This window comes from Hyperolius riggenbachi, chromosome 8 (assembly GCF_040937935.1).
Source record: "Hyperolius riggenbachi isolate aHypRig1 chromosome 8, aHypRig1.pri, whole genome shotgun sequence".
NCBI lineage: Eukaryota > Metazoa > Chordata > Amphibia > Anura > Hyperoliidae > Hyperolius > Hyperolius riggenbachi.
Genome location: NC_090653.1, coordinates 78,989,151 through 79,017,120, shown reverse-complemented (window position 1 = coordinate 79,017,120; position 27,970 = coordinate 78,989,151). Strand labels below are relative to the sequence as shown.

Sequence of the window (27,970 nt, the reverse complement as noted above, 5' to 3'; positions counted from 1 at the left end):
TTGAGTCAGACGGTCTGCATTTTCTGTAGAGAGGCGGATACGCCGATCTGTGACGATGCCTCCGGCAGCACTGAAACAGCGTTCCGACATAACGCTGGCTGCCGGGCAAGCCAGCACCTCTATTGCGTACATTGCCAGTTCGTGCCAGGTGTCTAGCTTCGATACCCAATAGTTGAAGGGTGCAGATGGATGGTTCGACACAGCTACGCCATCTGACATGTAGTCCTTGACCATCTTCTCCAGGCGATCGGTGTTGGAGGTGGATCTGCACGCTTGCTGTTCAGTGGGCTGCGGCTGCATGGGTGTCAGAAAATTTTCCCACTCCAAGGACACTGCCGATACCATTCCCTTTTGGGTACTAGCTGCGGCTTGCGTTGTTTGCTGCCCTCCTGGTCGTCCTGGGTTTGCGGAAGTCAGTCTGTCTGCGTACAACTGGCTAGAGGAGGGGGAGGATGTCAATCTCCTCTCTAAAGTCTCCACAAGGGCCTGCTGGTATTCTTCCATTTTGACCTGTCTGACTCTTTCTTCAAGCAGTTTTGGAACATTGTGTTTGTACCGTGGATCCAGAAGGGTATAAACCCAGTAATTGGTGTTGTCCAGAATGCGCACAATGCGTGGGTCACGTTCAATGCAGTCTAGCATGAATTGAGCCATGTGTGCCAGAGTCCTACCAGAATCCTCATCATCCTCTTGTGAGCGTTGTGATAGTTGTTGTGATGCATCATAGTCGTCACCTTCCTCCTGGTCTGCTTCTGCTGACCATTCGCGTTGAATTGTGGAAGTCCAACGTGCACCGCTCTGGCCCTCGTCAGTGGTGGCATGAAATTCCTGCTCCAACTCCAGCTGTTCCTCCTCCTCTTCTTCGTCATAGCTGCTGGGGCCAGCGTTCCCTGAGGCGGATGGCCTGATGTTGGTACCATCACGCTGATCGTTTTCTCCTTCAGATTCCCCCAGTTGCATCATGACAGCTGTTTCCTTGATTTTTAACATCGACCTCTTCAGTAAACACAGCAGTGGTATGGTAATGCTGACTGAAGAGTTGTCACTGCTCACAAGCAACGTGGATTGCTCAAAATTTTGGAGGACTTGGCAGAGGTCCAACATGTTGGCCCAATCGGATCCACAGAAGCTTGGCAGCTGGCCGGATGCGCCTCGGTACTGCGCCGTCATGTACTGGACCACTGCACTCTTCTGCTCGCAAAAGCGGGCTAGCATGTGCAGCGTAGAATTCCAGCGCGTAGGGACATCACACAGCAAGCGATGGTGGGGGAGATTGAAGCGCTCCTGCATCTTGGCGAGTGCCCCCGAAGCAGTACTGGAATTTCTACAATGTTTGGACACTCGACGCACCTTCAACAGCAGATCGGGCACGCCTGGGTATGTCCTCAGGAACCGCTGAACTACTAGGTTCATCACGTGCGCCAGGCAAGGGATGTGTGTCAGCTTAGCCAACCTTAAAGCGCGAATGAGATTACTCCCATTATCACACACAACCATGCCCGGTTTCAGGTCCAGCGGTGCCAGCCACAAATCCGTCTGTTCCTTTATTCCCCTCCAAATTTCCTCCCCTGTGTGCTGCTTATCCCCAAGGCAGATTAGCTTCAGCAACGCTTGCTGACGCATGCCAACAGCTGTGCTGCACTGCTTCCACGATCCTACTGCTGCTGGGTTAGCGTTTCCGGATGAGGTACAGCTTTGAGATGCGTTGGAGGAGAAGGAGTCAGAGAGGTAGGTGCTGCTGTTATCCCTTTGGAGGGACGGCGGTGCAGCTGTTTGTGGCGTGGGCAACACCCGTGCCGTAGCAGGTGAGGAATCGCTGCCAGGCTCCACAAGGTTCACCCAGTGCGCGGTAAGGGAGATGTATCGACCCTGGCCGAACGCACTCGTCCAGGTGTCAGTGGTGAGGTGAACCTTGCAGGCAACGGCATTCTTCAAGCTTCGGGTTATTTTGCTGACCACGTGCTCATGCAACTCAGGCACTGCAGAGCGTGCAAAGTGGTAGCGGCTGGGAACCACGTAACGTGGGATGGCCACTGACATCATGCCCTTGAAGCTGTTTGTCTCCACCAATCGATATGGCAGCATTTCGCAGGCCAGAAGCTTGGCTATGCTGGCTGTTACTGCCACGGCCCGGGGGTCATTTGCTGGCAATTTCCTTTTGCGCTCAAACATCTCCGACACAGACAACTGAACCGTAGCGCTGCACACGGAAGGGCTGTTGGTTGTTGTGTTTGATGAACACTGGGAGACCTCAAGAGCACTACTCCGGAAAGTGACAGTGTCAGCGTCGTCTGATGTTTGTGAATGTTGTGAACCACGCAATGGCTGGGCTACTGCTGCTGCTGAGGCGGGTCTGGTGAACCCAAGGGAGGCAGTGTTGTTTCTGGTACCCTGTCCTGACGCGTTTGCCCAAAGAGTGGGATGTTTGGATAGCATGTGACGGCTCATGCTGGTGGTGGAGAGGTTGTTAATATTTTTCCCCCTGCTCAGGCGGGTCTTGCACACCTTGCAAATCGCCATGGTAACATCCTCAGTGCAGTCTTCAAAGAAAGCCCAGACTTTGGAGCACCTGCCTCCTTGCTGGCGATTTCTGTTTGCTCCTCTTTTGCCTCTCACTTGAACTTCCACGCTTGTGGTGCCTGAAATTGCGCGCCGCCTACCTTGTGGCACAAGGCGAACTCGTGCAGCAGTGTGTTCTTCAACAGACTCATCTGTGCTGCTGCTACGACGGCGATGTTCTCGTTCACAAACAAAATCTGGGTCTCTGTCCACATTGTCCATACCCTCCTCTTCCATCTCCTCAAACTCGTCATATGTCATTGTGGGCCACCGCCGTGGAGTAGAGCTCCCCACAACAACCTCTGCGCAGCACACTCCAACGTCGTCTTCCAGATCTTGTCGGCCGACCTCCTGCAATTGCAACCCCTCCTGCCCAAATTGCTCTGGGATTTGGGTTTCCGAGTCCTCTTCGGACTCGCCTTGTATTTCAGTGCGCGGTGCATTTCCCACAGTTAACGGTTGTGAATCCAGGCACAACATTTCTGGCTGTTCCTCCATTGACCTTTGAAAGGTGGAAGTTTGTTGGGCTGGGAATAGCTCCTGCGAATACCCCATTGTGTCCTGAGGTAATTCATCGGACTGGTTATCTGGCAGTTGTGTGCGTGGTGTCGCTGCCGGTTGTGTCAGCTTTGTGCCCACTGGCTCCTTGTAACTGGCTGAGGACTCGGACCTCGTGCGTGATGTGCTGGTGCTGCTTAACCCACTGCTGGACGCTTGAGAGGTCATCCAAGTAATTATCTGGTCCTGTTCTTTTGGATTTGTGAGGGTTGTTGTCCTGGACAACATGGGCGGTATTGAGTGGGTTTTCTTGGGTGCTCCCCTGTGGCCTGTACGTGAACCGTCAGGGGAAACACCTCTTCCCTTGCCCCTCCCTCTTTCACCGGATTTCTTCCTCATTTCACTTATCCTTACAGTACACGCTGACTGGCAGCAGTACAGTGGCAGTACAGAAATGCTATACAGTACCACTATTCCCAGCAGCGACACAGAGCACAATGCTATACAGTGACGGGTGAGCGGTGTACCACTATTCCCAGCAGACACAGAACAGTACACAGAATGCTATATAGTGTGGCTGAACGAGCGGTGTACCACTATTCCCAGCAGACACAGAACAGTACACAGAATGCTATATAGTGTGGCTGAACGAGCGGTGTACTACTGTTCCCAGCAGACACAGAACAGTACACAGAATGCTATATAGTGTGGCTGAACGAGCGGTGTACCACTATTCCCAGCAGACACAGAACAGTACACAGAATGCTATATAGTGTGGCTGAACGAGCGGTGTACTACTGTTCCCAGCAGACACAGAACAGTACACAGAATGCTATATAGTGTGGCTGAACGAGCGGTGTACTACTGTTCCCAGCAGACACAGAACAGTACACAGAATGCTATATAGTGTGGCTGAACGAGCGGTGTACCACTGTTCCCAGCAGACACAGAACAGTACACAGAATGCTATATAGTGTGGCTGAACGAGCGGTGTACCACTGTTCCCAGCAGACACAGAACAGTACACAGAATGCTATATAGTGTGGCTGAACGAGCGGTGTACTACTGTTCCCAGCAGACACAGAACAGTACACAGAATGCTATATAGTGTGGCTGAACGAGCGGTGTACTACTGTTCCCAGCAGACACAGAACAGTACACAGAATGCTATATAGTGTGGCTGAACGAGCGGTGTACTACTGTTCCCAGCAGACACAGAACAGTACACAGAATGCTATATAGTGTGGCTGAACGAGCGGTGTACTACTGTTCCCAGCAGACACAGAACAGTACACAGAATGCTATATAGTGTGGCTGAACGAGCGGTGTACTACTGTTCCCAGCAGACACAGAACAGTACACAGAATGCTATATAGTGTGGCTGAACGAGCGGTGTACCACTGTTCCCAGCAAACACAGAACAGTACACAGAATGCTATATAGTGTGGCTGAACGAGCGGTGTACTACTGTTCCCAGCAGACACAGAACAGTACACAGAATGCTATATAGTGTGGCTGAACGAGCGGTGTACTACTGTTCCCAGCAGACACAGAACAGTACACAGAATGCTATATAGTGTGGCTGAACGAGCGGTGTACTACTGTTCCCAGCAGACACAGAACAGTACACAGAATGCTATATAGTGTGGCTGAACGAGCGGTGTACTACTGTTCCCAGCAGACACAGAACAGTACACAGAATGCTATATAGTGTGGCTGAACGAGCGGTGTACTACTGTTCCCAGCAGACACAGAACAGTACACAGAATGCTATATAGTGTGGCTGAACGAGCGGTGTACTACTGTTCCCAGCAGACACAGAACAGTACACAGAATGCTATATAGTGTGGCTGAACGAGCGGTGTACTACTGTTCCCAGCAGACACAGAACAGTACACAGAATGCTATATAGTGTGGCTGAACGAGCGGTGTACTACTGTTCCCAGCAGACACAGAACAGTACACAGAATGCTATATAGTGTGGCTGAACGAGCGGTGTACTACTGTTCCCAGCAGCGACACACAATGACTGGGGGGGACCCTGGCTAGCGTGGCTGGAGCGCGAACTACCCTGCCTGCCTACCCAAAGCTAAACCCACAGACAAATGGCGGATATATGACGTGGTTCGGGTATTTATTTACCCGAACCACGTGACAGTTCGGCCAATCAGAGCGCGTTCGGGTCCGAACCACGTGACCCGTTCGGCCAATCACAGCGCTAGCCGAACGTTCGGGGAACGTTCGGCCATGCGCTCTTAGTTCGGCCATATGGCCGAACGGTTTGGCCGAGCACCGTCAGGTGTTCGGCCGAACTCGAACATCACCCGAACAGGGTGATGTTCTGCAGAACCCGAACAGTGGCGAACACTGTTCGCCCAACACTATCTAGCGCTAGTAGATTCTCCACGTTGGAGCATGCTCTTATCAGTTGTAGATCCTTTTTTCCAAGCAGGAAGCTTTCCCTTGGGAACCTGGGTTCGCTCTACTTGTTGAAGGCTGAGTAGCTCCTCAGCAGAAACGTACCTCTCCACCATTTCCACAAGCTGATCAGCAGTTTTTGGCTCTGCATGGCTTACCCATTTGCGCAAAGGTGTCGGTAGAGACCTAAGGAACCGGTCCATCACTACCCTCTCCACGATCTGTGGTCCGGTTAGAGTCTCCGGTTGCAGCCATTTTTTAGTTAGATGAATTAGATCATGCATCTGGGAGCGGGGAGGCTTTTCTGTTATAAACATCCACTGATGAACACGCTGGGCGCGGACTGAGAGCGTGACCCCCAGTCGGGCCAGAATCTCAGCTTTTAGTCTGTCATAATCTTCAGCGGCTACGTGATCCAGATCAAAATAGGCTTTTTGGGGTTCCCCAGATAGAAAGGGGGCCACCAGACCCGCCCACTGCTCTCTAGGCCACTCCTCACGCTCTGCAATCCTCTCAAATGTGGAAAGGTAAGCTTCAACATCATCATTTGTAGTCAACTTTTGCAGATAGTAGCTAGCACGAATAGCACTTGACTTAGCGGTTTCTGTAGGCGGTGCTGCTGCACTCCTTGCAGCTAGCTGCTGCACCACCTCTTTGAGGAGCTCATGATCTTGACGCTGTTCCTCTCTGTTTGCAATCAGCTGTTGTTGCTGGACTCTGGTGGCCTCTTGCTGGGCAGCCGTAGCCTGTACCAGAGCCTTGACAATGTCATCCATATTGACATGCAACAAAACACTTTATAATGATGAATTGCAATTAGGTTTCTAGCCCCTTAAAAAAAAAAAAAAAAAAAACATTTTTTTTTTTTTTTTTTTTTTTTAATGCCCGCATCCTCCACCACATGTAAGGGAACGAGTCCAATTTGTGTAGTCTCAGGGGGTTTAGGCAGATTGCAGGGACCAGTTTGGTCTTAGAAACAACAGTTCAGTCAGCAGACCAAGTTTTAAGCTGATAGCATCAGCTTTATTTACATATCCAACACACAGGAGTACAACAAAAAACAAAACATAAAAATAAACCCTAGCCTGTCCGGCTCTAACTAACATACATAGATTCCCTCTCTATGCAATAGAGAGGATCTAGCATCCAGCTCTACAAACAGTATGCTTAAGTTTGGTTACTCACTGTGTCTGGCTCTCTCCTTACTGCAGGCAGGCAGATCCCAGGAAGAGAGAGAGAGTAACACTGGAGACACCATATTTAAAGGGTTTCCCCTGAAGCCTAATGAGGCAATTAATTAGCCAGGCTTCTTCAAAAGCCTGGATAGCCTGGTGAATGGAAGTCCCACCCGCTCACTTCCATTCACTCCAGGGCCCCTTTTACCGGCTTTTCCAAAAAGCCAAATGCAGTGAAAGAACACCCTTTCACTGCTGAAATGCTTGCTGCCCTGGAGTTTTAACATATATAAGAGAGAAATCTGGGAGAAATATACACACCTTCTACCTCTAACCCAGCATTTCTCTCACAATATATATATATATATATATATATATATATATATATATATATATATATATATATATATATCTCAAGGATCCGGAACTGGTTAATCCTCCAAATCTCAAGACACAGTTTTGGAAAATTACACTATACTTTTGCAATGTACAGTTTTTGTGCAGGTCTGTGAAACTGTTGCTGAAAAGATGTTACGTGCAATCCTGCACTCTAATGTATGGAATTATACCTTTCTTTCATAAACATGCCTATGAAACAATTCATCTAAAGAGAAATGTTACCTGCAATACTGCAATGCAGTGACACAGTGACTGTTTCACGATAGTTAAAACTCAGTTAACCCTTTGCACCCTCGGATGCAAATACTTTAATGCAAATACTCACTGCAGTGCAGACCAACTATCTAGGAAGCGCTGCTACCCCCACATCTAAGTCAAAAGCAGAGGACTTAGTTAGAAAAAAAATCCATTATTTTGTGTAGTCATATATACAGAATAATGGGCTAGGCGTTGGTCGCAATTTTGAAGGGACAAAGTAAAAAAGTGATGACATGCAATTACATTCTGTCCTAAGAAGAGCTGGGACAAGGTCCTCCAGCACCCAAGGCTGAGACACCAAAGTGCACCCCCATACCTCCCACCCCAGCCGTCACACACTGATTGCTATTAGACTAAGAGTGACCCCAGGGCCCCCAATCCCGCCCCCCCCCAGCACCTTAACCATTTCACCTCCCCTGGCACGAATATCTACATCCCTGCTTTACCTTGCAGAGACGTAGTTACTGCTCCCTTACTTCCGTGTGCACCTGCTCGCCCCCCCTCCCCCCCCCTCCACACAAACTCCTGTGCTCGTTACTGCCACTGATCGCTAGACAGGAGATCAATGAATGGGAACTCAGTTCACATGCATTGATCTAAGTCCCCGTGTGAATGACCGTCAGTCACAAAACACTATACTTACATGTCCACAAATTACTTCTTGTTTGAGTAGTAATACTACAAAGGGAAGTTCTGCGCGAGGACATCTTGTGGCCAAATGGTAAAACTACATCTATAAACATTTTTTTTAATTAAAATACTTTTTTTTTACATTTGAAAGTAACCCCTTATCTCCCACACTCCACAATAGTTACCCCCAAAAAAATTTAGTAAAAAAAAAATATATATATAGAAATAAAATACATAAATAGTTACCTTGGGGACTAAAATTTTTAATATGTACGTCATGAAGGTATATTACTGTTACTTTTTAAATTATGGGCTTGTAATTAGTGATGGAAAACCTGAAAAAATGCACCTTATTTACAAATAAGATATTGGTGCCATACATTGTACTAGGGAAAAATATTAAACATTGCAATAACCGGTATAAATGGGCACATACAATGTGTGGGTTTTAATTATGGCAGCATGTATTATTTTAGATCTATAATGGCCGAAAACTTAGAAAAAAATCATTTTTTCAATTTTTTTTTCTTATTTTTCCTGTTAAAATGCAGTTAGAATAAAATAATTCTTAGCAAAAAGTACCCTCCAAAAGAAAGCCTAATTGGTGGCAAAAAACAAGATATAGATTGTTTTGCTGTGATAAGTAGTAATAAAATTATAGGCGAATGAATGGAAGGAGCGTTATTGCTCTGGTGTTTAAGGGGAAAAAACCTTGGAGGTGAAGTGGTTAATCTCTAGTTATCTGGCTTGCAGTCACAGCCATGTATCCATTTTTCTTATGTCTCTCTGCTTCAAACATAGTAGGGGTATGAGTGAGTTGCGTACCCCTGTCTACACTGCATCCTGAGGCTAGAGGCTCTCTCGCCTCTGCCTCGGCCCGGCCCTGATCCTAAAACAGCAACATTGTAATGTCACTTTATACACTGTCATTAACCTCTTGTAATTTCAAGCATGTCAAAGGTTTATTGACAAGTGGAATTATCCTATTACAAATGCTGAGGACAGTACAGGGAGTGTCACCAATAATGTCTGGGAACATACCGTGCCAAAGAAGATTTCTCATATATTGGTTTGGCTGAACTATAAGCTTTACATAAATGTAAGCGACTAAAAGCAGAGGGAGGGATCTCACTTGCATCACACAGCGGGAGAGAGCACACCTGGTAAAAGCTGATGCAATCTCTTAGTCCAAGCATGAAGCCATATTTATATAAATGGAGAAAAAAAATGTATATGTGTATTCAATCAACTTAGAAGTGGTTAAATACCCGTGTTTCCCCCGAAAATAAGACAGTGTTTTATATTAATTTGTGCTCCAAATGTTGGCTAGGGCTTATTTTTAGTGGCTGTCTTGTGTTCATTTCTATGAACACACAAGTTCCTGTGCTGTGTGTTCTCCTGCCTTCCCCACTGTACCACCTCTTGCTTTGCTGGATCCACCTCTTGTGTGCCCGTGTCCCCCTTGTACCTTCAATGTCCTCATCTATCCCCTAAACTCCTGTGCCCCATGTAACCCTATGTCCTTCTGGTGTCCCCTGTTCCCTCCGATGTCCCCCTGCATTATTTTCTTACCTCTAGCTCCATGTCCTGCGATGTCCCCATGTCCTGCAATGTCCCCCTGCTACTCCAAGATGCTGTGTCACTGATCTTCAGCCTATAGGGAAGAAGTACGGCAACTTGTGTTTCTACTGGAGCTGATGATCTCGTAGGTGGGATTATGGCTCCAGTGGCATAGCTAAGGAGCTATGGGCCCCGGTGCAAGTTTTACATGGGGCCCCCCCAAGCACTCTTTGTATGACAATTGATACGGCACAACAAAACCTGCCAAGGACAACCACAGTGTCTGAAGGGCAAGAAGGGGATGGGGACAGCTTGTTAATTGTTATTGTTATTGGGTCAATCACTGCACTTGCTGAGTAGCAGCAAGTGCAGTGATTGGCTGAATGACGGAGCCTTGGTCCTGTCCGTGAGATCATTGGCTCCAGTAGAAACACAAGTTGCCATATCTTTTTCCCCTTACTGCAGCTAGGGCTTACTTTCGGGTAGGGCTTATATTTCGAGCATGCTCGAAATATCTGCTAGGGCTTACTTTCAGGGCATGTCTTAATTTCATGTTTGCATAACATGTGTTCTGTTCATTTTAAGTTATAAGTTATATGATATAATAGTGATGACATGATGACATTTGATGACGTGACTACAGAAGAGTCAAGCTGCGTTAACACAGGAGACAGACAGTGAGGGCTTTTGTCCTCTGGGAGAGGCAGAGATGGAAACCAGTCTGGAGAAACAGACCTCAAACACTGAGAAATACCTACTATACAGGACAAGAGTAATATCTGTCTTGGACCAAGGCCATAACTAGGATCTCTGAGGCCTCCCTGCAAAAGAATAGCAAAGGCCTTTCCACAACTAGACAACTACAACCCCCCCCCCCCACACACCCACCACCACCACCACCACCGCCACCTTCCTCCCATCAACCTGCACGTGTAGCCTTTCAATATAAGAAATAATATATATAAGATTCCCCCACCCACAAACATACACATACAAACCATCCACCCTGCCACCCCTCCCGCCATGCAGAGCAATGCAGAAAACAGTATATTTACCTGCTCCAGTGTTGCAGTTCTCCATGTTTCACAGCTGTACCGTGATCACGTGACTCGCTTTGGTCATGTGATCAACAGCAGAGAGTATGTGGTTGTGAAGCAAGGAGGAGACCCACAGCTCTAGAGAAGGTAAATTTATCACTCTGCACTACTTGCATGCAGGTGGGAAAAGGGAAGAGCAGTGGGCCGCTATAGCTCCCCTCACCCTCACTTTTGTTATGCCCCTGCCTTGGATAAAAAGACTCAAATTACAGCAGACTTTTCCAGCACAGATAACAATACCTTTGCAGCCCACTACACAAACTGTGCGCTCTCCCAGATAAGGCTGAAACCGTTATGGTTTGATTAGACTTTTATTTCCCAACTGAGTAGTCCTCTCAGGGGTAACGGTCAAATCCTGGTGTGGATTTCTTAGCTTACCTCATATCTTGTCTCAGAAAGGAGACAAAATCCATGACTGGATCAAAATAGCAATTAAAGAGGAAGTCCAGTAGAACTTTTGTAGACTATATTTCTGAAACCGCCACGGCATCGACATCGAAAACAACCTGGACATCAGGGCCGCCATCAGGAGGGGACAACTAACACTAGAGCGAGGAGCCCACTCCCCCCAACACGCTGGCATTAAATGATACCTTAGTAACGGAGGGGGACTAACGGAGCGGGATGGAGGAGAACGGAGGGAGCAGTGGGCTTGAGGAGAGCCTACTAAACATGCCTGCTCCCCCAGTTTTTCATTCTATTTTCCACTAAGGCATCCTTAATCCTATGAAAGCATTTACTGGCTGGCACAGGAGTGGGGTGGCTAGTGGGTGGGCACAGCAGACAGTGGGTGGGCCGGGAGGCAGCCCTGATGATGTGTGAGGGGCCCCAAAATTTCTGATGGCCACCCTGCTGGACATGCCAGCATTGTCATATCTTAACTGCCCATACGTTCTACTGCCAGCCTTAAATTTCTGTACCGCAGATGCACTTGTCTCAGCTGAGAATGGACATCCTTTGCTATGGAAAAAAAGAGCAAAGGCAACCCAAGGGCAAGTGTTTAAAGGAAAATAACAGCAACTTGCCAGGAAAACTGAACTTCAAGCCTTTTCCCCTAAGCAATGTCAGGCTAAGAGCATCAAGAGTGCTTGTGCAGGCTTCAGGGAACTATTATATGCATTAAGCTTAAAGCAAACCTAACATGAAAATAAACTGATGACGAGATAAACAATTCAATCTATAGCTGTCATCCTCCTAATTAGGACTTTCATGGAATTCCTTTCTTATTTTCTATTTAAAGCTAAAAAGTAAACCTTTAAAGTTTTTACTTTCTTGGGTGCATAACAGCAGGTTTTAACTCAGCTCCCTACCTGACAAATATTGAGCATGTTACATGATATGCAATGGCTCTATTACCCAGAACAACAGAAAACAAAGGAAATCACAATCATACTAATTCTAATTGTTGATATTTCAATAAAAAATGCTTCAAAAAGCGGTGGAAATCATAATACCTCAGGCAAGTCATAGCCACGGAATTTGATGTCCCTGGTCACTGTGTGGGGAACGCTCATGGGCACAATGTCTGCATATCTTTGGATCTCATAGATAACAGCTTCAGTATACGGCATGCTGCTGCGATCATCCATACATGGACTTCTGTCCCGGCCAATCACATGATCTATTTCTTCTTGAACTTTCGCTGGAAGAAAAGGAGAATTATTTAAATATTACTTTAAAAATTCACTCAAATTTCACCTATGGTCTAAAACATTACACATAGGATAAAATGGACATCTAAAACCATGTGAGTGGTTTCCAAAGTACTGGAAGATAACACTCAAGCTGTTCACTTCATTTTGGTATTAGATTGTGCTGGAAGTGTACTACACTGCTGTATCCAGAGGGGAAGCCTGTAAGTTTGGGCCAGTTCACACTGGAGATCAAGCAGCACTTAACGATGGTCAAGGTGCTTTTAAAGTAATCATCAAGCAACTCCTGCAACCCATAGTACTACTTACCTGGGGCTTTCTCCAGCCCATGGCAGCCACTAGGTCAGTCACTTCCATGTGGTCCGGAATGCTTGCGCAGTACATTCTGGACCACATGGAGGAGATTGACAGCTCTATGCAATCTGCATAGAGCTCCCATCGGCTACCACGAGTCTGGCTCAGGGCTACCAGGGAGGTTAAAGCAAAGCGTAAACTACTTCTTTAAATTTTTCTAAGATGTGCACTTAAAGGGAACCTTAACTGAGAGATAAATGAATGTTTCCTTTTAAACAATACCAGTTGCTTGTCAGTCCTGCTGATCTCTTTGGCTGCAGCAGTGGCTGAATCACAACCCTGAAACAAGCATGCAGCTAATCCAGTCTGACTTCAGTCAGAGCACCTGATCTGCATGCTTGTTGAGGGGCTGTGGCTAAAAGTATTAGAGACACAGGATCAGCAAGAGTGCCAGGCAACTGGTATTATATTAAAAGGAAAAATAAAATGAATGTGAACCAGGACTCAACATGCAAGATCTCAAAGTACTTATTCTTAAGGGTAACTTCAAAAATGAACAAGCAAGAAAGATTTCTGAGTACAAATTTATGAAAATGTTCAAGACATTAACAGAAGGGTTAAATTGTGGAACGGGATTCATGACTCCTTATGTAACATGATTGACTTGGCTTCATGATCTTCAGAAACCTGCTAGATTTCATGTTTGCTTGCATGAGCTCACTGGCTCCAGCCTGCTGATCACCTGACATCTAACTGCTAAACAGCAACCAGCACAACTGCCCTCTTTGTGTTTGCTGTTTGCGTAGCTAGACATTATGGGGCCCCATAGCAAAATTTTCATAGGGCCATCACATCTAGGCACTCTTGAGCAATGCTACCCGTCCTTACCCTATGAATTTGAGTTTATTGGGTAATTTACATTCTCATGTAATACACACTGTGTATAGTCCATGAGCACTGAGACAAAGCCAGAGGGTGGAGAAACAAAGCAAAATTCATAGTAAACACATCATGTGCCATCTGGGCCCCCTCTTCTCCAGGGCCCCATTGCGCTTGCTATGGCTGCTAGGGCTATTGCTACGCCCTTGCCTGCATCAGTGTTTTACTACAGCTTACATCTGGACATATGCCTGAAGAAGGGGACTAGATCCCAGAAAGCTTGCATAATTTAACTTTATCAGTTAGCCAATAAAAGCTATTACTTTTACAAGACTTTGTTTTTTTCTACCTACATAAAAGGAAAAATACATATCCTTCTCAGTTTAGGTTCCTTTTAAGTTACAATGTAACTTTGCCCCTCATTTGTATTATAATGTTAAAATAACAACACTAAAGAACAATTTAAGCCAAAATTGAACATGGCAAAGTTTTTAAGTTCAGAAATACTTTATGTAGCTGTGCTTGCCTGCAGCTAGGCACCCACCAATGCAGCCCTAAGACCTGTGGATGTTAAATACTCACATGGAAACAAAACATGCTCTTACATTTGCTTACTGCATGCTCTTTGTATTCTACTGTACAATCTAAAACAGATGATTGTCAGGAATTCTTTGAATAGGCCAGACCAGAATTGAACCCCCCCCCCCCCCCCACCACCACCACCACAAAAAAGGTGTGAGACACATCTACTCCACCAACAGGATATCAATAACAGATACAGGAACATAACAGGAATACAAAATAAAAGGCACTTTTTCTTGTGATTCTACTAATCTGGTCTATCTGTTCATGTGTGCAAAATGTCCCCAAATTAATTTATGTGGGAAATACAGGAGAAACTCTGCATGAGCATATGGACCAGCACAAATTCACTATTAACAGCACAGGAAACCAAACCAAAAAAATGATAGTGATTTCCCAGTGCCTACACATTTTTGCTTGCAGGGGAACAGCTTAAAATAAGCTAGAGTCATTAGCTTACCATTAAAAAAAGCAAACTACCTGATCCAGTGAGCTATCTATATCAGGTAGCATTGATTATCACTGCTCTCTGCTACTTTTGTAACCTTCAATCTGTTTTAGGTGGCAGCGGGCGGTGGCGGCAGGCTGAACACATACCTCCTTCTCGTCGGAGGTCTTCTGATCACTAAGTGCTTCATGTAACTTCCTGTGTAAACAGGAAGTAGCATGAAGCTCTTAGCGATCGGAATACCTCCGGCGAGAAGGAGGTATGTGTTCAGCCTGCCGCCACTGCCTACTGCCACCAATGATTGCAGGAGGGGAGCGCTGAGAGGAGAGCCCGAGGTGAGGGAGGGGGGGGGATGTCCCCCCTCCCCACCGATCTGCGGCCACGCTCTCCTCTTATGCTGCGACCCCTCCTGCCCCACAAAATTCCCTGAGCGGGCCCCCCCCCCGCGGCGGCAGAAGTCGCATCCCCTATTGTTACGCCAGTTACATGAAGGACACAGAGGCATGTCACTGAGCAAGGAACATGACTCTGTGCCCCATTTGTAATGTTAAATTCACCTTGGGTACACTTTAAGTGATCTTCTTGTTACTGTAATAATGGGTGGCTTCAAGTCACATAGAAAGACTAACGAGAGAGACAACATTTATACAAAAACAATCTTTTGCTACTGGGCATCAATGTTAGTTTTTTGGAACAGTGTTCCAGCAGAATAGAGGAGTTGTCAGTGGTGCAGGGTGGGTAGATAAAAGAATTGATTCCTACACAACGTTGGAAAAGGTGACCTATTCTAACCCTACAACATTACCTGTCACTTCTGGGTGCTTCAGCATGATCAGGAAGCCATATCGCAAAGTGGATCCTACTGTTTCAGTGCCAGCGAAAAAAACATTCACTGTGGTTTTCAACATTGTTTCATAGTTGAAGTGGGTGTTAGAATTTTTCTTCTCCTGAAAGAAAAGAAATGCAGTTACAGAGAAGAAGTTCACAAAATTTATGTTGAGGTATGAATGCTGAAAAACGATATATGCGCATTTGCAAAAGCCGACTGCGTACAGGAGTGGCACAGGGCCTGCGATGGCTGCTCAAGAATAACTAAATCCAATCCATTCTCACCGTATTGGGGACACTTTGGCATAGTCGGTGATCTTAAAGGGGTTCTTCTGCGAATGAGGAAAAAAAAAAGTGGTTTATGCATAAACTATTAAACATCCTTCTAAAATAGTTTAAAAAGTTTAAAAAAAAATGAATGGTTTCATCAATACAACATGTAATGTAAACAAAACACTGATGTATGAAGGACTAGGAGGCTAATCCATTTGTTACGGTTTTTTTTTTTTTTGAACTTTCTTTTCACAACCATAACTCCTGCCTAAGTAGTTTTCAGTGGTATAACCCACTTCTAGCAGGAATTGCCGTTATAGCTATAATGGCTGAGCTCTGCTGAGCTGCAGAATATGTGTTTACATTGTTGCTAGGCAACCAGAGGCCGTGCAGAGAATCGTTTGTGAAAAGAGTCATAAGCTGCTAGGAGAATGAATCAGTCCCATCTACACCATATGATTATTTGTCAGATTCGATTCAATTTGATTTGATTCATTGATTTGAGTCAATCTGACATGTCCGATTCATGATTCGATTCAATCGAATCATGAATCAGACATGTCTGATTGAATCAAATCAAATCAATGAATCAAATCAAATTGAATTGAATCTGAAATAGAATCATATGGTGAAGATGGGACTGGTTCATTCTCCCAGCAGCTTATGACTCTTTTCCCAAACGAGTCTCTGCACGGCCTCTGGTTGCCTAGCAACAATGTAAACACATATTCAGCAGCTCAGCAGAGCTCAGCCATTATAGCTATAACGGCAATTCCTGCTAGAAGTGGGTTATACCACTGAAAACTACTTAGGCAGGAGTTATGTTTGTGAAAAGAAAGTAAAGAAAAAAAACCCCTAACAAATGCTTAAGCCTCCCAGCCGTCATCCGTCACTATTTACATTACATGTTGTATTGCTAAAACCATTTATTTTTTTAAAAAACTTTTGGTACTTATCCGTTAGCCGGGCGCATCCGGCAGGTGGCGACAAATCTCCACCAGAGTTACATCTTTCCCTACCATCCATGTCGGCTTGGAGGGGGAATAGTAATTAGCGCCACCTGCCGGATGCACCCGGCTAACGGATAAGTACCAAACTTTTTACACTATTTTAGAAGGATGTTTAATAGTTTATGCATAAACCACTTTTTATTTTTTTCCTCATTCGCCAAAGAACCCCTTTAAGCACTGGTACTAAAGTGTGACCAAGATCCTCTGTTGGTCTTATTCCCATTATGTGCTGCAAGCGTTTTGTTTGTATACTAGTTAAAAAGCTTGCTAGATTAAAACCAGGCCTCAGCCGCGGTCCCCCCGCAACGTGCACATGACCACGACCCATGCGCTTGCACAGCCACGCTCCTGCGTGAACAAACACAGGTGCACATGCCCGCCTGCCCCCCTGTGCCTGACCTCCTCGTTGTCTGAAGTCCGTTTATGTGCTGCGCATGCGCACCAGTCGCATTGCACGGACACAGGGAAACAGGAGGATGCAGCAACAGGGCTATTATTGTGTGTCTGAGATTGGGGAACTCCATTGCTGCATTCATACAGTACATTGCATAGAATTGCATGAAGTTTGGTTTGTGCTGCTCACCCCCTCTTACTATCCCCTGTGAGCATGCATAGCCACCACACCCACCCCTGGCAAAGTCATAGCAAAGAATTGAGCAGATCGCGTATATCTAGTGAGTTCAGTTAGTAGCTAGTTGAAAGGTGAGTTGTTTTTAATTTCATTTTCACTCCCATTTATTGAAATCTTTTGGCATTGTTCCCATTAGACATACTGTATGTAGAGAGAACTAGTGTTTCTGCATGGTTAGAGTAGGACTCACTGTATCGAGGACACTTTGGTGCAGTTGGGGAGCTTAAAGGGGAACTGAAGTAAGAGGTATACGGAGGCAGCCATATTTATTTCCTTTTAATCAATACCAGTTGCCTGGCAGCCCTGCTGGTCTATTTATCTGCAGTAGTATCTGAATAACACCAGATCTGACTTTAAAGTCTGAAACACCTGATCTGCTGCATGCTTGTTCAGGGGCTATGGCTAATAGTATTAGAGGCAGAGGATCAGCAGGGCTGCCAGGCAACTGGTATGGATTAAAAGGAAATAAATATGGCAGCCTCCGTATACCTCTTACTTCAGTTCCCCTTTAAGTGCTTGTACTAATGCTGTAAAGTGAGACCAAGAGCCCCTGGTTAAGAACATCAGACATTGCATGGAAAGTTCAAAAGATATGTTAGTGATCAGCATAATGACCTAATTACAATTACACAAAATATCACGTAATTTGTGAAATTACGATTTCGTCCATTATCAAAAATGTGTAATTTTGCGAAATTACTTGAAATTCCGCATTTATGCAGGATTTTGTAATTACGACCGTAAATTTAAATTTTGCTTTTAACGCAGGAATTTGGCTGTTCTCGATATTGTGTTCCAGTCCAGAGCCTCCGCATTCATTTAAAGTGACAATATGTGCAGGGAACTTTGCATTATCATATATTACAAACACTGTAGTCTAATAGAGACAAGCCCTATTGGTACTAATAGGGCTTGTCTCTATTAGACTACAGTGTTTGTATTCATTTTTCCATGGTAACCCTTCCTTTTTCGGTTAGTGCTTGTCATTATCAGATATTGCAAGGCCCAAAACCAAGTGTCTCAGTATGCATGACCACTAAGTGCACCTTGCCAAAGAGCACCTGTTTTAGAAGTCGCAGCAGGTAGAGCCTCCTTATACATTTAAAGTGACATTACGTGCAGGGACCTTTGCATTATCAGATATTGCAAAGGCCCAAAACCAAGTGTCTCAGCATGCATGACCGCTAAGCGCACCTTGCTAAAGAGCAGGTAGAGCCTTCTGATACATTTAAAGCCACAGCACATGCAGGGGCCTTTGAATTATCAGTAATTGCAAACAATAAGTGACTTTCCTGAGTTTAGTAATTACTTAAATTTGTATAATTACTATTAAAAATGAAATTACGTCTATTTTCGTAATTAAAATAACTTAATTTTTATAGAAAACACGAAATTACGCATTAAACGCAAATTTGTGCCAAAATGTAAAATTACGTGATGAAAATTACACGTACGTAATTCCGAATTACGGTTTGTATGGCAAGTACAAAACTACGAATTTGTGACATAGTGGCAAAATTTGCATCCGTAAAAATTACAGAAATGCAAAATTATGCAACTTTTGGCTCAACGCTAGATATATAATGTTACTCTGGGCGGTTAATTTATTCAGAGAACTCTAGACAGCCCGTGCACTTTGTACATGTCATGAGTTTCAACTGGGTAGTTTGCCAGTTGCCTGCATTAGGTTTGCTTCTCCATCTGCCAGTTTTATTTGTCAGACATTTCACATCAACCTTAATACTGAATTGGCACCAATCCTAACTAAACAAGCTGCAGGTCCAGCTTGAAATGTCTGTTAACAGTAATTTACCTTACAAGGTGTACATGATCAGCCTGCACATGGGCCATTTCATAAAAACTGTTACATTTGGCAGTGCCTGGATACACACCTGTTCCACTTTGATAAGGAAGCAATCTATGAAGTCGCGGGGGTTGTCGGGGTCCAGTGTCTCTTTGTTCAACCGGAGTCTCTTAGCCACAAAAGCTCCAAGTTTCAGATAGTTTTGGTAAATCTTTTTGTGTGGCCCTGGGATACACTGCATGATTTTTGGAAACACGAAAAGCAGCTATAGGAAGATATGAAGAAAAACAAACAAAACTAAAATGACAACAGTATATTTCTCAAATAAAACTACAAGTTGTGTTAAACGACACCTGAAGTGTAAGGGATGTGGAAATAAATATGGCAGCCTCCATACTTCTTTCAGTTCAGGTGTCTGGGACCCGCTACAGTACCCACTAAGCTCAGCGCTTTTGCTAGCGGTTTGTAAAACGATTTCAGCAGGTGTTTTTTGTAGAGACTTTGTTTTAGTGCTACTAGCAATTGCAAAAGTGGTTGCATTTGCCGGTGACTGCTCAGCGCTGCTGAAAGTACTCTAGTGAGTCCTAGGCCTTAAGTATCACTCATTTTTTTTCCTTAGAAGATACTTTATTTTATTTTATGTAGATCTGAAGTCAGGACTGAAAGTTCATCACAATGTGTTTATCACGCTGCTGTACAAATTGTACTTTAAAAAAAATCATTCTAACTGATATTGTTAAGCTTTATTTGAAAAAGTGTTGGGTTAAAAAACTAAATTTTGGTACTAAAGAGGAGTTTAATTCTTACATCGGGTCCTTGTGTAAGCGGAAACAGAGGCTGAGGGCTTATTCACAGTGGGACGTTGTGTTGTAATGTGATGTTAAAGTCACAACGCAGAATTGCAACGCAACGCAAAAAAAAGTGGTAATGCAGATTAACGCTGCATTACCGTTGCATACAGTAAGTATAGTAAAGCATACAGGCAATGAAAAGTATGCTTTTCTGTACCTGGTAACGTGTGCATTTAGAGGTAATGCATTGCAAGCCGTGAGTTACCATAACGCTACACGTTACAATGCGATGCTAACGTCGCACTGTGAACGTCCCATAGGATTAGCATTGCAGTGCGGTAAGTTATAAGACTTAACTCAGCTTTGCAACGTCCCACTGTGAATGTAGCCTGAATCCCTTTCTCAGTTAACTACTAAATTCAGTTTAGAGCCGCACTACTACTTCTGCTTTATACAGTTAAAGGTGTCCATATACACAGTACAATGAAACCATTCCATTTTCTCATTTATTCAAACAAAACAATCAAATAAAGAAAAAATCAAATCAAAAAGGATTTTTTTTCTTTTCACTTGGATATATTTGAACGATTATTCCTTTTTTTTTTTTCTATAAAAATCTGATTGGATGTGTTAGAAAAATCTGATTGATTGCATGGCAAATTGGATAGTGTATGGTAGGTTGTATTGGTGAAATATTTTAGATTGAAATTAACTGCTTGCCGACCGCATCATGCCGAGGGGCGTGGACACGACGGCAGCCCCAGGACCGCCTAACGGCGATTGGCGTAAAGTCCTGGGGCAGCAGTTTGCAGGAGATCGCGCACAGGCTGCGTGCGCATCTCCTGCTTGGGGGGCGGAACTCCACCCCTCCTTCAGTTTCTGAGCGTCAATCGCCGCTCGGGAGACTATTAGAGGGCGAAACCGCTGTCTAATTGCATAGTACAGCGGTGGAGGGGACACGACTGTCCCCTCCAGTGGATCAGAGGTGATGCGCTGTATGACAGCTGATCACAGTGATTGGCTGGCGGGGGGAGGGAGGTCGGGCCTAGGGTAATAGAAATAAAAAAAAACTGTACAATTTAGTAAAAAATAATGAACAATAATATTTATATAAAAATAAAATAAACATACGAGGAGAGATCAGACCCCACCAACAGAGAGCTCTGTTGGTGGGGAGAAAAGGGAGGGGGATCACCTGTGTGCTGTGTTGTGCGGCCCTGCAGCTTGGCCTTAAAGCTGCAGTGGCACATTTTACATAAAATGGCCTATTCACTAGGGGGGTTTAACACTGCAGTCCTCAAGAGGTTAAAAGCAATGTTTCAAATAATGACAACGTTATATATAAAACAAAGGAAAGGAAAGTTAGAAGGGAGTAGATATTGTGTAGATATTGTGAGAGGTTGTGGAACTCTGCAATGTTTCCGGAATAATAATAAGTAAATATATGTGTCCTGGTAATGTGAAGAAAAAGTAGAAATTAGAAAGGGTTGTTAACTGAGCAAGAAAGTGAGGACCACAGATGCAGCACAAACTCTATACATACTTTTTTTTCTTGCTAGTTAGAGCCATTCTACCGACCATTTGGATTGCATTACTATTTTTGCTCTAGATTATTTTTTTTCAAACAACTTTTTCACCATATTTGTTTTTCCCAGATTTTTTGAAAATTATAATGTTTGTGTTTGGTACCTTGAAAAGATTTTAAAATGTATTAAATCAAACCAATTAAACCAATCAGATTTTTCTGCTAAACCTCTCCCCCCCCCCCCCCCCCAAAAAAAAAGTTATACCATATATGGGCTCCTTAAAGGAAACCTGAGATGCCATAAAAACAACATTATACACTCCTGGGGCTTCCTCCAGCCCCCTTGAGGCTGATCGGTCACTCACCATTTTCCCGCGTTGCCTGGATCTCCTGCTAGGCGGCCCAGTAATTCCACCAGTAGGGGCGTACTGCGAATTCCTGGAGGCATGCCCTGTCGAGCCCCTGTTGCTGGCATCTCAGATACACTTTAAGGCATAGCTTCGCAGCTCAGTTTCCAATCTCCATCCAATCACTGTCTGATTCTGAAGTGTTTAATATTATTACTGGGCCCTTGCCTAAAAAGCTTATTAGTATTATATATGGGTATTTTAATCCAACCAGGTTCTAATTTTAAGGCTTTTGGTAAGAAATAGGCATGGGCTCAAATTTTCATTTGAATTTTTGCCTGACTCCAAATTTTCATGAAAACACAATAACAATTTTTGCAAGACACTCATTTTTGTGAAAATAAGAACTTTCCTGCAAATTTCCTGAAGAGTGAGCAGAGGTATTCTCCAGTAAGGTATTCCTACATGTCCTGAATTGCCTCATGTCTTAAAGTGACACTAAAGTGAATTTTAAAATAAAAAACAGATGCTCACCTAAGGAGGGGGGAAGGCTCTGGGTCCTATAGAGCCTTCCTGTTCTCCTGCCGGTCTCTGCGTTGCCCCGTAAGCTCCCTAAGCTCCCCCGTTAGCAGTCTATGACCCATGGGTCGTGGACTGCTCTCTTTCGGATTGGGGAGACTTTGGCAGTCTTCAGAAGCACTCGTGTTTCTGAAGACGGGCGCTCTGTACTGGCGCACTCGTGCGTGTGCAGTACAGAACCATCGGTCTTCGGGAGCCAAAGGGCTGAAGATTGCTGAAGTCCCCCATGGTGGGAGATTCAAATGGAGCAGCCTGCAGGGGAACAAGGAGACTGGCAGGAGAATGGGAAGACTCTATAGGACCCTGAGCCTTCCCTCTCCTTAGGTGAGTATCTGTTTTTTATTTTAAAACTCACTTCAGACTCCTTTTAATATGGTGTATAGGGAATATTTAATCCCAATAAAAAGGTAGGTAAGGGCTCTTCTATTAAGATTAGGCTGAATTACTTTATATCTGCCAGTCTTAATTTACCTGACACCTAGACTAAATACATACATAGTAAAGGTACGCATACATGCATCCGATTTTGACAAATTGATGCCACCACAAGCATGTCTGATCGACGATTCAACCAATTTTGGTAAGAAATTGGTTGAATGTTTCTATTGGGCTGCAAAATGGCATCAACACTGTGCAACGGAACTCCCGGCGCTGTTTCCCTTAATGTGAAAGTCAGGGGGGACTTGCATTTTATACTTTACCTGTCCTCTCGACCCCATTCATCTTCTGCATTGTGGGCGGGCTTCCAATGCATATAATACAGTGCCTGTCCACTGACTCCCGCCGTGGTCCCCATGCAACATCTGCATTGTGAGTGGGCTTCCGTAAATCCTGTGGTGCGTGTTGGACATCATGCACGCATCACGTGCATAACGTTGGAAGCCTGCCCACAATGCACAAGATGAATGGGTACCAGAGGACAGGTAAAGTATTAAATGCGCAGGCGGCAGACACCTTCAAAATAGGTGGGCAGCAACAGAGGCGGTGGATGCAGCTTTACAAGGCCGATTCCCAAGAGATTTCATGTTGGAATCAGTCTGCTGATATATGGGCAGGCAACAGATCAGATTCGATCAGACAGAGATCTGTCTTGGTCGATCTGCCCATACATGGTCTGATGTATGGGCACCTTCATTTGTGTAGCGTAAGGCCTGATGTTATTTGTGTACTTTTTAAATTTATGCACAGAGCAATCTTAGCAGGATTTTGTCTGGTTGCTCTAAAAATGGTCCACCGCAATCTTTTTTGTAGGTTCCATACATCAGCCGGTCAAACAACACTCACTTGTCCCCATGTGGAACTCATACGGTGCCAACTGTCATTGATTAGATAAAGGAGATTCAGAAATTCTTTATCTCTGTAGTCAAATCTGTCTCCAAACACCAGAGAGCAGATTATGTTAGAGCCAGCAGAGCTAAATCCAAAGGTTGGGTCGAATGGTTTTCCTGGCAAAATAATAAAAAAAAAGATTCTGTCAAAATTTGAATTTGTACAATTAAAACAAAAAAGGAAATCAAAATGCAGCACTTACACGTGAAATGAATGACGTTGCAGCTGATAGGCTCTCATAGCTAAAAAGCTGGGTGGTTGAACTGCCCGACAAGTATGTAGTTTAGCCTCCCGTATGAAAAACACCTACTAGACATTTTTAAAGGGAACCTGAAGTGAGAGGTATAAACTTATTTTTAAACAATATCAGTTGCCTGGCAGCCCTGATGCTCTATTTGGCTGCAGTAGTGCCTGAATAACACCAGAAACAAGCATGCAGCTAATCTTGTCAGATCTGACAATAATGTCAGAAACACCTGATCTGCTGCATGCTTGTTCAGGGTCTATGGCTAAAAGTATTAGAAACAGAAGATCAGCAGGGCAGCCAGGCAACTGGTATTGCTTAAAAGAAAATAACTATGGCAGCCTCCATATACCTCTCATTCAAGGTGTCCTTTAAGATGGATTTATTTAGCAAATATGCACAAAATCCTCACTATGCAATGTTGAGCATATCTACTAAGATGTTTAGTAGTGATGGTCATGGGTAGGAGAACTCATGGAGAAGCGTGTGATCAGTTTGGTCAGGTGATAGATATGTAAGTCTCTGATTTGCTAGTCATGATCATGTGCTAAAGCTGGATGTGATCACAGCAAATCAGAGCTTGGCAAATCTATCAGCTGATCAAACACATCACGTCTTTCACGAGTTCTTCTACACAGTAGTCAGTTTCTATAGGCTTTCTATTGTGTCCATAGCATATTCAGTGTCTGAGAAAGACAGGACTTTGCCTTCCGCTACCACAACAGAGACAATAGATATGTTGAAAATTAACATTTCTGAAGAGATCCTATGGATGACATAGAATCCAATGATATGTCCATTAATCCGCTTGTCTCTGTCTTGGAAAACTATCCATTTTTATAGCTACAGTATTGTGAACCTAGTAACCAGGTATTGTTACAACCTGTGCATCTTAAGGGGCCCATACACGCAGCTGATTAGCGGGACGATCGATCGGAATCGATTGCAAATCGATTGCCCGATCGATTTGCGGCCGATTTTGAACGGTTTCGATCGATTTCAATCGATCTGACATGCTGGAAAATCTAGGTTGATCTGATGAGATTGCTTATCAATTTGCATTGGACCTAATGGAAATCTGATGGCAAAAAAATGCCTTCAAGAGTAACTGTCAGGCTGCAGAAGCTAATTTAAACCTCTATTCTCCTGTGTTAAACAGTTTAGAAGGAAGCTCAAAAGCCATTAGTGAAGATAAACATTTCAGTTACCTTTGATGTGTGCTTATCTTAAAGTCTGTTATAGACCCATAAAGACGCAAGCCGCAGCTAAACTGCAAAGCATTCTGGGGCCCTCCCCTCGGCTGCTAATGAGACGGTACAGGAGCTTCTAATCAGTCCAGCGCGAAGCACTGATAAATCTCGGGCAGACTACACTGCAGGAGTCAGCTATTGTTCCTAGCCACATGGCTCATTAATATTCACTGCACACCGTGTTGTTCAAGAACGAGCTTATCTGTGATCAGAAGCAGGCAGGACATGACGACACATTTGGCTTCACAAACATGGAGCCTGCCATGAGCTGTCAGGAGCATCTATCTCTGCATATACTATATACAAAATCTGTGAAATCCAAACGTGGACAGTGAAATGCATATGTAATGTAAGTACAGCCAATCTTTAGCTACTGATATATGTGTTTATTTTCTCTGAGACCCTATACCTAACAGCTCCTCTTTCAGATCGATTTTCAATAGATTTCATACTGAAATCTATTGGAAATCTGTTCCTAGTAAAAAATGTTCCTAAACACATCAGATAGATCAGAAAATCTATCTGATGATCTATCTGCTGCTTTACATTGCTGTAACATTGCTAGGAGATCTTAGTAGACATTGATTTCTGTAACAGTTACAGTTGTTTCGCAATCACAATTGGATCAAACGCCATGGTTAAATGCAGGAGAGCTGCAGCTGAAGGGAGGATGACGGTTATTGTTCTACATTCAAAGAAAATTCTGGCACTTCCTAAATCAATCTTTATTGCTTCATACCAGTGCTGGGCCGAAATTACGCATGAGCGTAATTACGCATCGTAATTCAATGTAAATTTACGCGTAACTTACGGTCTTACGCGTAATTATTTATGCGTAAGCAGTAAAGTGGTATAGTAATTAAACTGTCTACCGTAATTGCTAGGTATGCGTAATTTTACGTACACTTACGCGTAATTTTACGCGTAATTACTAACGTAAAAACTCCCCTTTCCTAAGAGTAGCCAATCAGTCAACATCCTAAGCAACCAATAGTATCTTCTCCCGCCCTTCAGTATAAGCGTACGTTTTGACGCATACGAATGATATGTACGCAATAACTGTCACATGACGGCTATTGCGTACATATCGTCCGTATACGTCAAAAAATACGCATAAATGGGTATTACGGCACTACGCGTAACATCGTAGTGTAAGCGCCTACATTACGGCATCCTTACGCGTAACTGCGTAAATTTACGTGTTAATACAGTGATGTACCGTAGATAATTTCCTACGCCGTAACCGTAATTGCGTAATGCGTAATAGCGTAAAATTACGCGTAATGATCCATAAGCGTAGATTTTTCCATTACGACCAGCACTGCTTCATACAAACCATTTATAAAGCTAATATTTCGGGGCCACACAGGTTCCCTTTTTCAACGCAATGCCTGCTCAAAGCAAGAATCTGTCTGCCGCTTGTACTTGCAAGATGCTCCATCAGGTGATATCACCTTACCGAAGTGAAGGGAGAAGCCAATAGTCGGCGAATGCAAAAGCACTCGTGGGGATGCAGGCTCAGTCTCCCATTGTAAGCACCACCTCACTGTACATGGCACTGCTCCGACTTCTAAGCTCGCTGTTCATTACCGCACTGGTCATGTATTGATAGCACAGTTAGTTCCATCTTCCTCCTCACTTTTTTCCCATTACTTTTTCTCACTGTTTTCTTTCACTGGTTGGTTTGGTTGGTGGTCTTTACACTTTCATTTGTTTAGTTGTTATCCGGGGAATCTGAGAAACTTCCGAGATATTTGTTTAGTTGTTATCCAGAGACTCTGAGAAACTTCACAGAGATTTGTTTGGTTGTTATCAGGGCACTCTGCTCCTGTTCCCCCCATACAATTTTCATTCGCTAACTAGGCACTTTCCACATTATATTGTTTTTCCGGATTGGGCTGTGTCCATTGACCTTCATTCAGCCATTGTAGATTTGAACCTGACAATTTATTATTGACATTGTACTTATCATGTTATCCTTATGTCACCATTTTTTATGTTGTTTTATTTTCTTGTTTTTAGCAACCCCTCCTTTTGTACCCCCACCCTTTTATACCAGTGGCTGGATGGTGTAGTGGTTAAGGGCTCTGCCTCTGACACGGGAGACCAGGGTTTGAATCTTGGCTCTGCCGGTTCAGTAAGCCAGTAATTCAGTAAGGAGCTCTTTGGGCAAGGCTCCGTTACACTGCTACTGCCTACTGAGTGCGCTCTAGTGGCTGCCTCGCAAGCGCTTTGAGTCTGACAGGAGAAAAGTGCTATACAAAAAAAGGTATTATTATTATAAAGCTGATCATTACTATACTTGGAGTTTGGAGCAGTATGTATTGGATCATCCTTTTCTTTTCTTTTTGGCATATTAGTCTTTGTTCTCCCTATGACAGAAAGTGCTGCTTTACAGTGATGCAAGCAGTATGTCTATCATCATGGGTGAACTATCCCCTGCAATTATCATGAAAGATCATTTGTAGTGATGATTAGTATGTACCTAGCTTAGGACTTGTTTGAAAACTTGAGATTTATGAACATTGTAGAACACCTGGGGCCACATGCAATTCACTTTTTCACCTGAATTTTTTCCTAGGTGATATTTTCACAACTTGTAAATAAAATGTCTTTTACGCCGTCAGCAAGCAAACAGATACTCACAATCATTTTGGCAGTACTTTTCACTTTATTTTTGGTACTTTTTCCATCGCAAAGTGCTAAAAACTTATTTTAAATCGAAGAGGAAAAATTATCTCCTAAGGGAAAACTCATGAGAGAAAGTGAACTGCATATGGCCTCTGACAGGCAAAGCAGGGGATTTTGGCGCAAAGCAGGTGATCTCCCTCCGAGTTGTGACAACTCGGAGGGGGAATAGTATTTAAAGAGAACCTGAGGTGGATCTTTGGTGGGCAGATGAGGCACAGA

General features: G+C 44.1%; 1 protein-coding gene across 1 annotated transcript in view; it reads right to left on the bottom strand.

Moving 5' to 3' along the window:
• LOC137528947 (cytochrome P450 2F2-like) overlaps positions 1-27,970 on the bottom strand; it is an 80,072-nt gene that overhangs the window by 36,778 nt on the left and 15,324 nt on the right. The window contains exons 4-7 of the mRNA XM_068250752.1: positions 23,522-23,682; positions 19,084-19,260; positions 15,255-15,396; positions 12,049-12,236 (exon numbers count right to left, since the gene is read on the bottom strand). Of these exons, the coding sequence (XP_068106853.1) occupies positions 12,049-12,236; positions 15,255-15,396; positions 19,084-19,260; positions 23,522-23,682 (668 nt within the window). The remainder of the gene's footprint in view (positions 1-12,048; positions 12,237-15,254; positions 15,397-19,083; positions 19,261-23,521; positions 23,683-27,970) is intronic.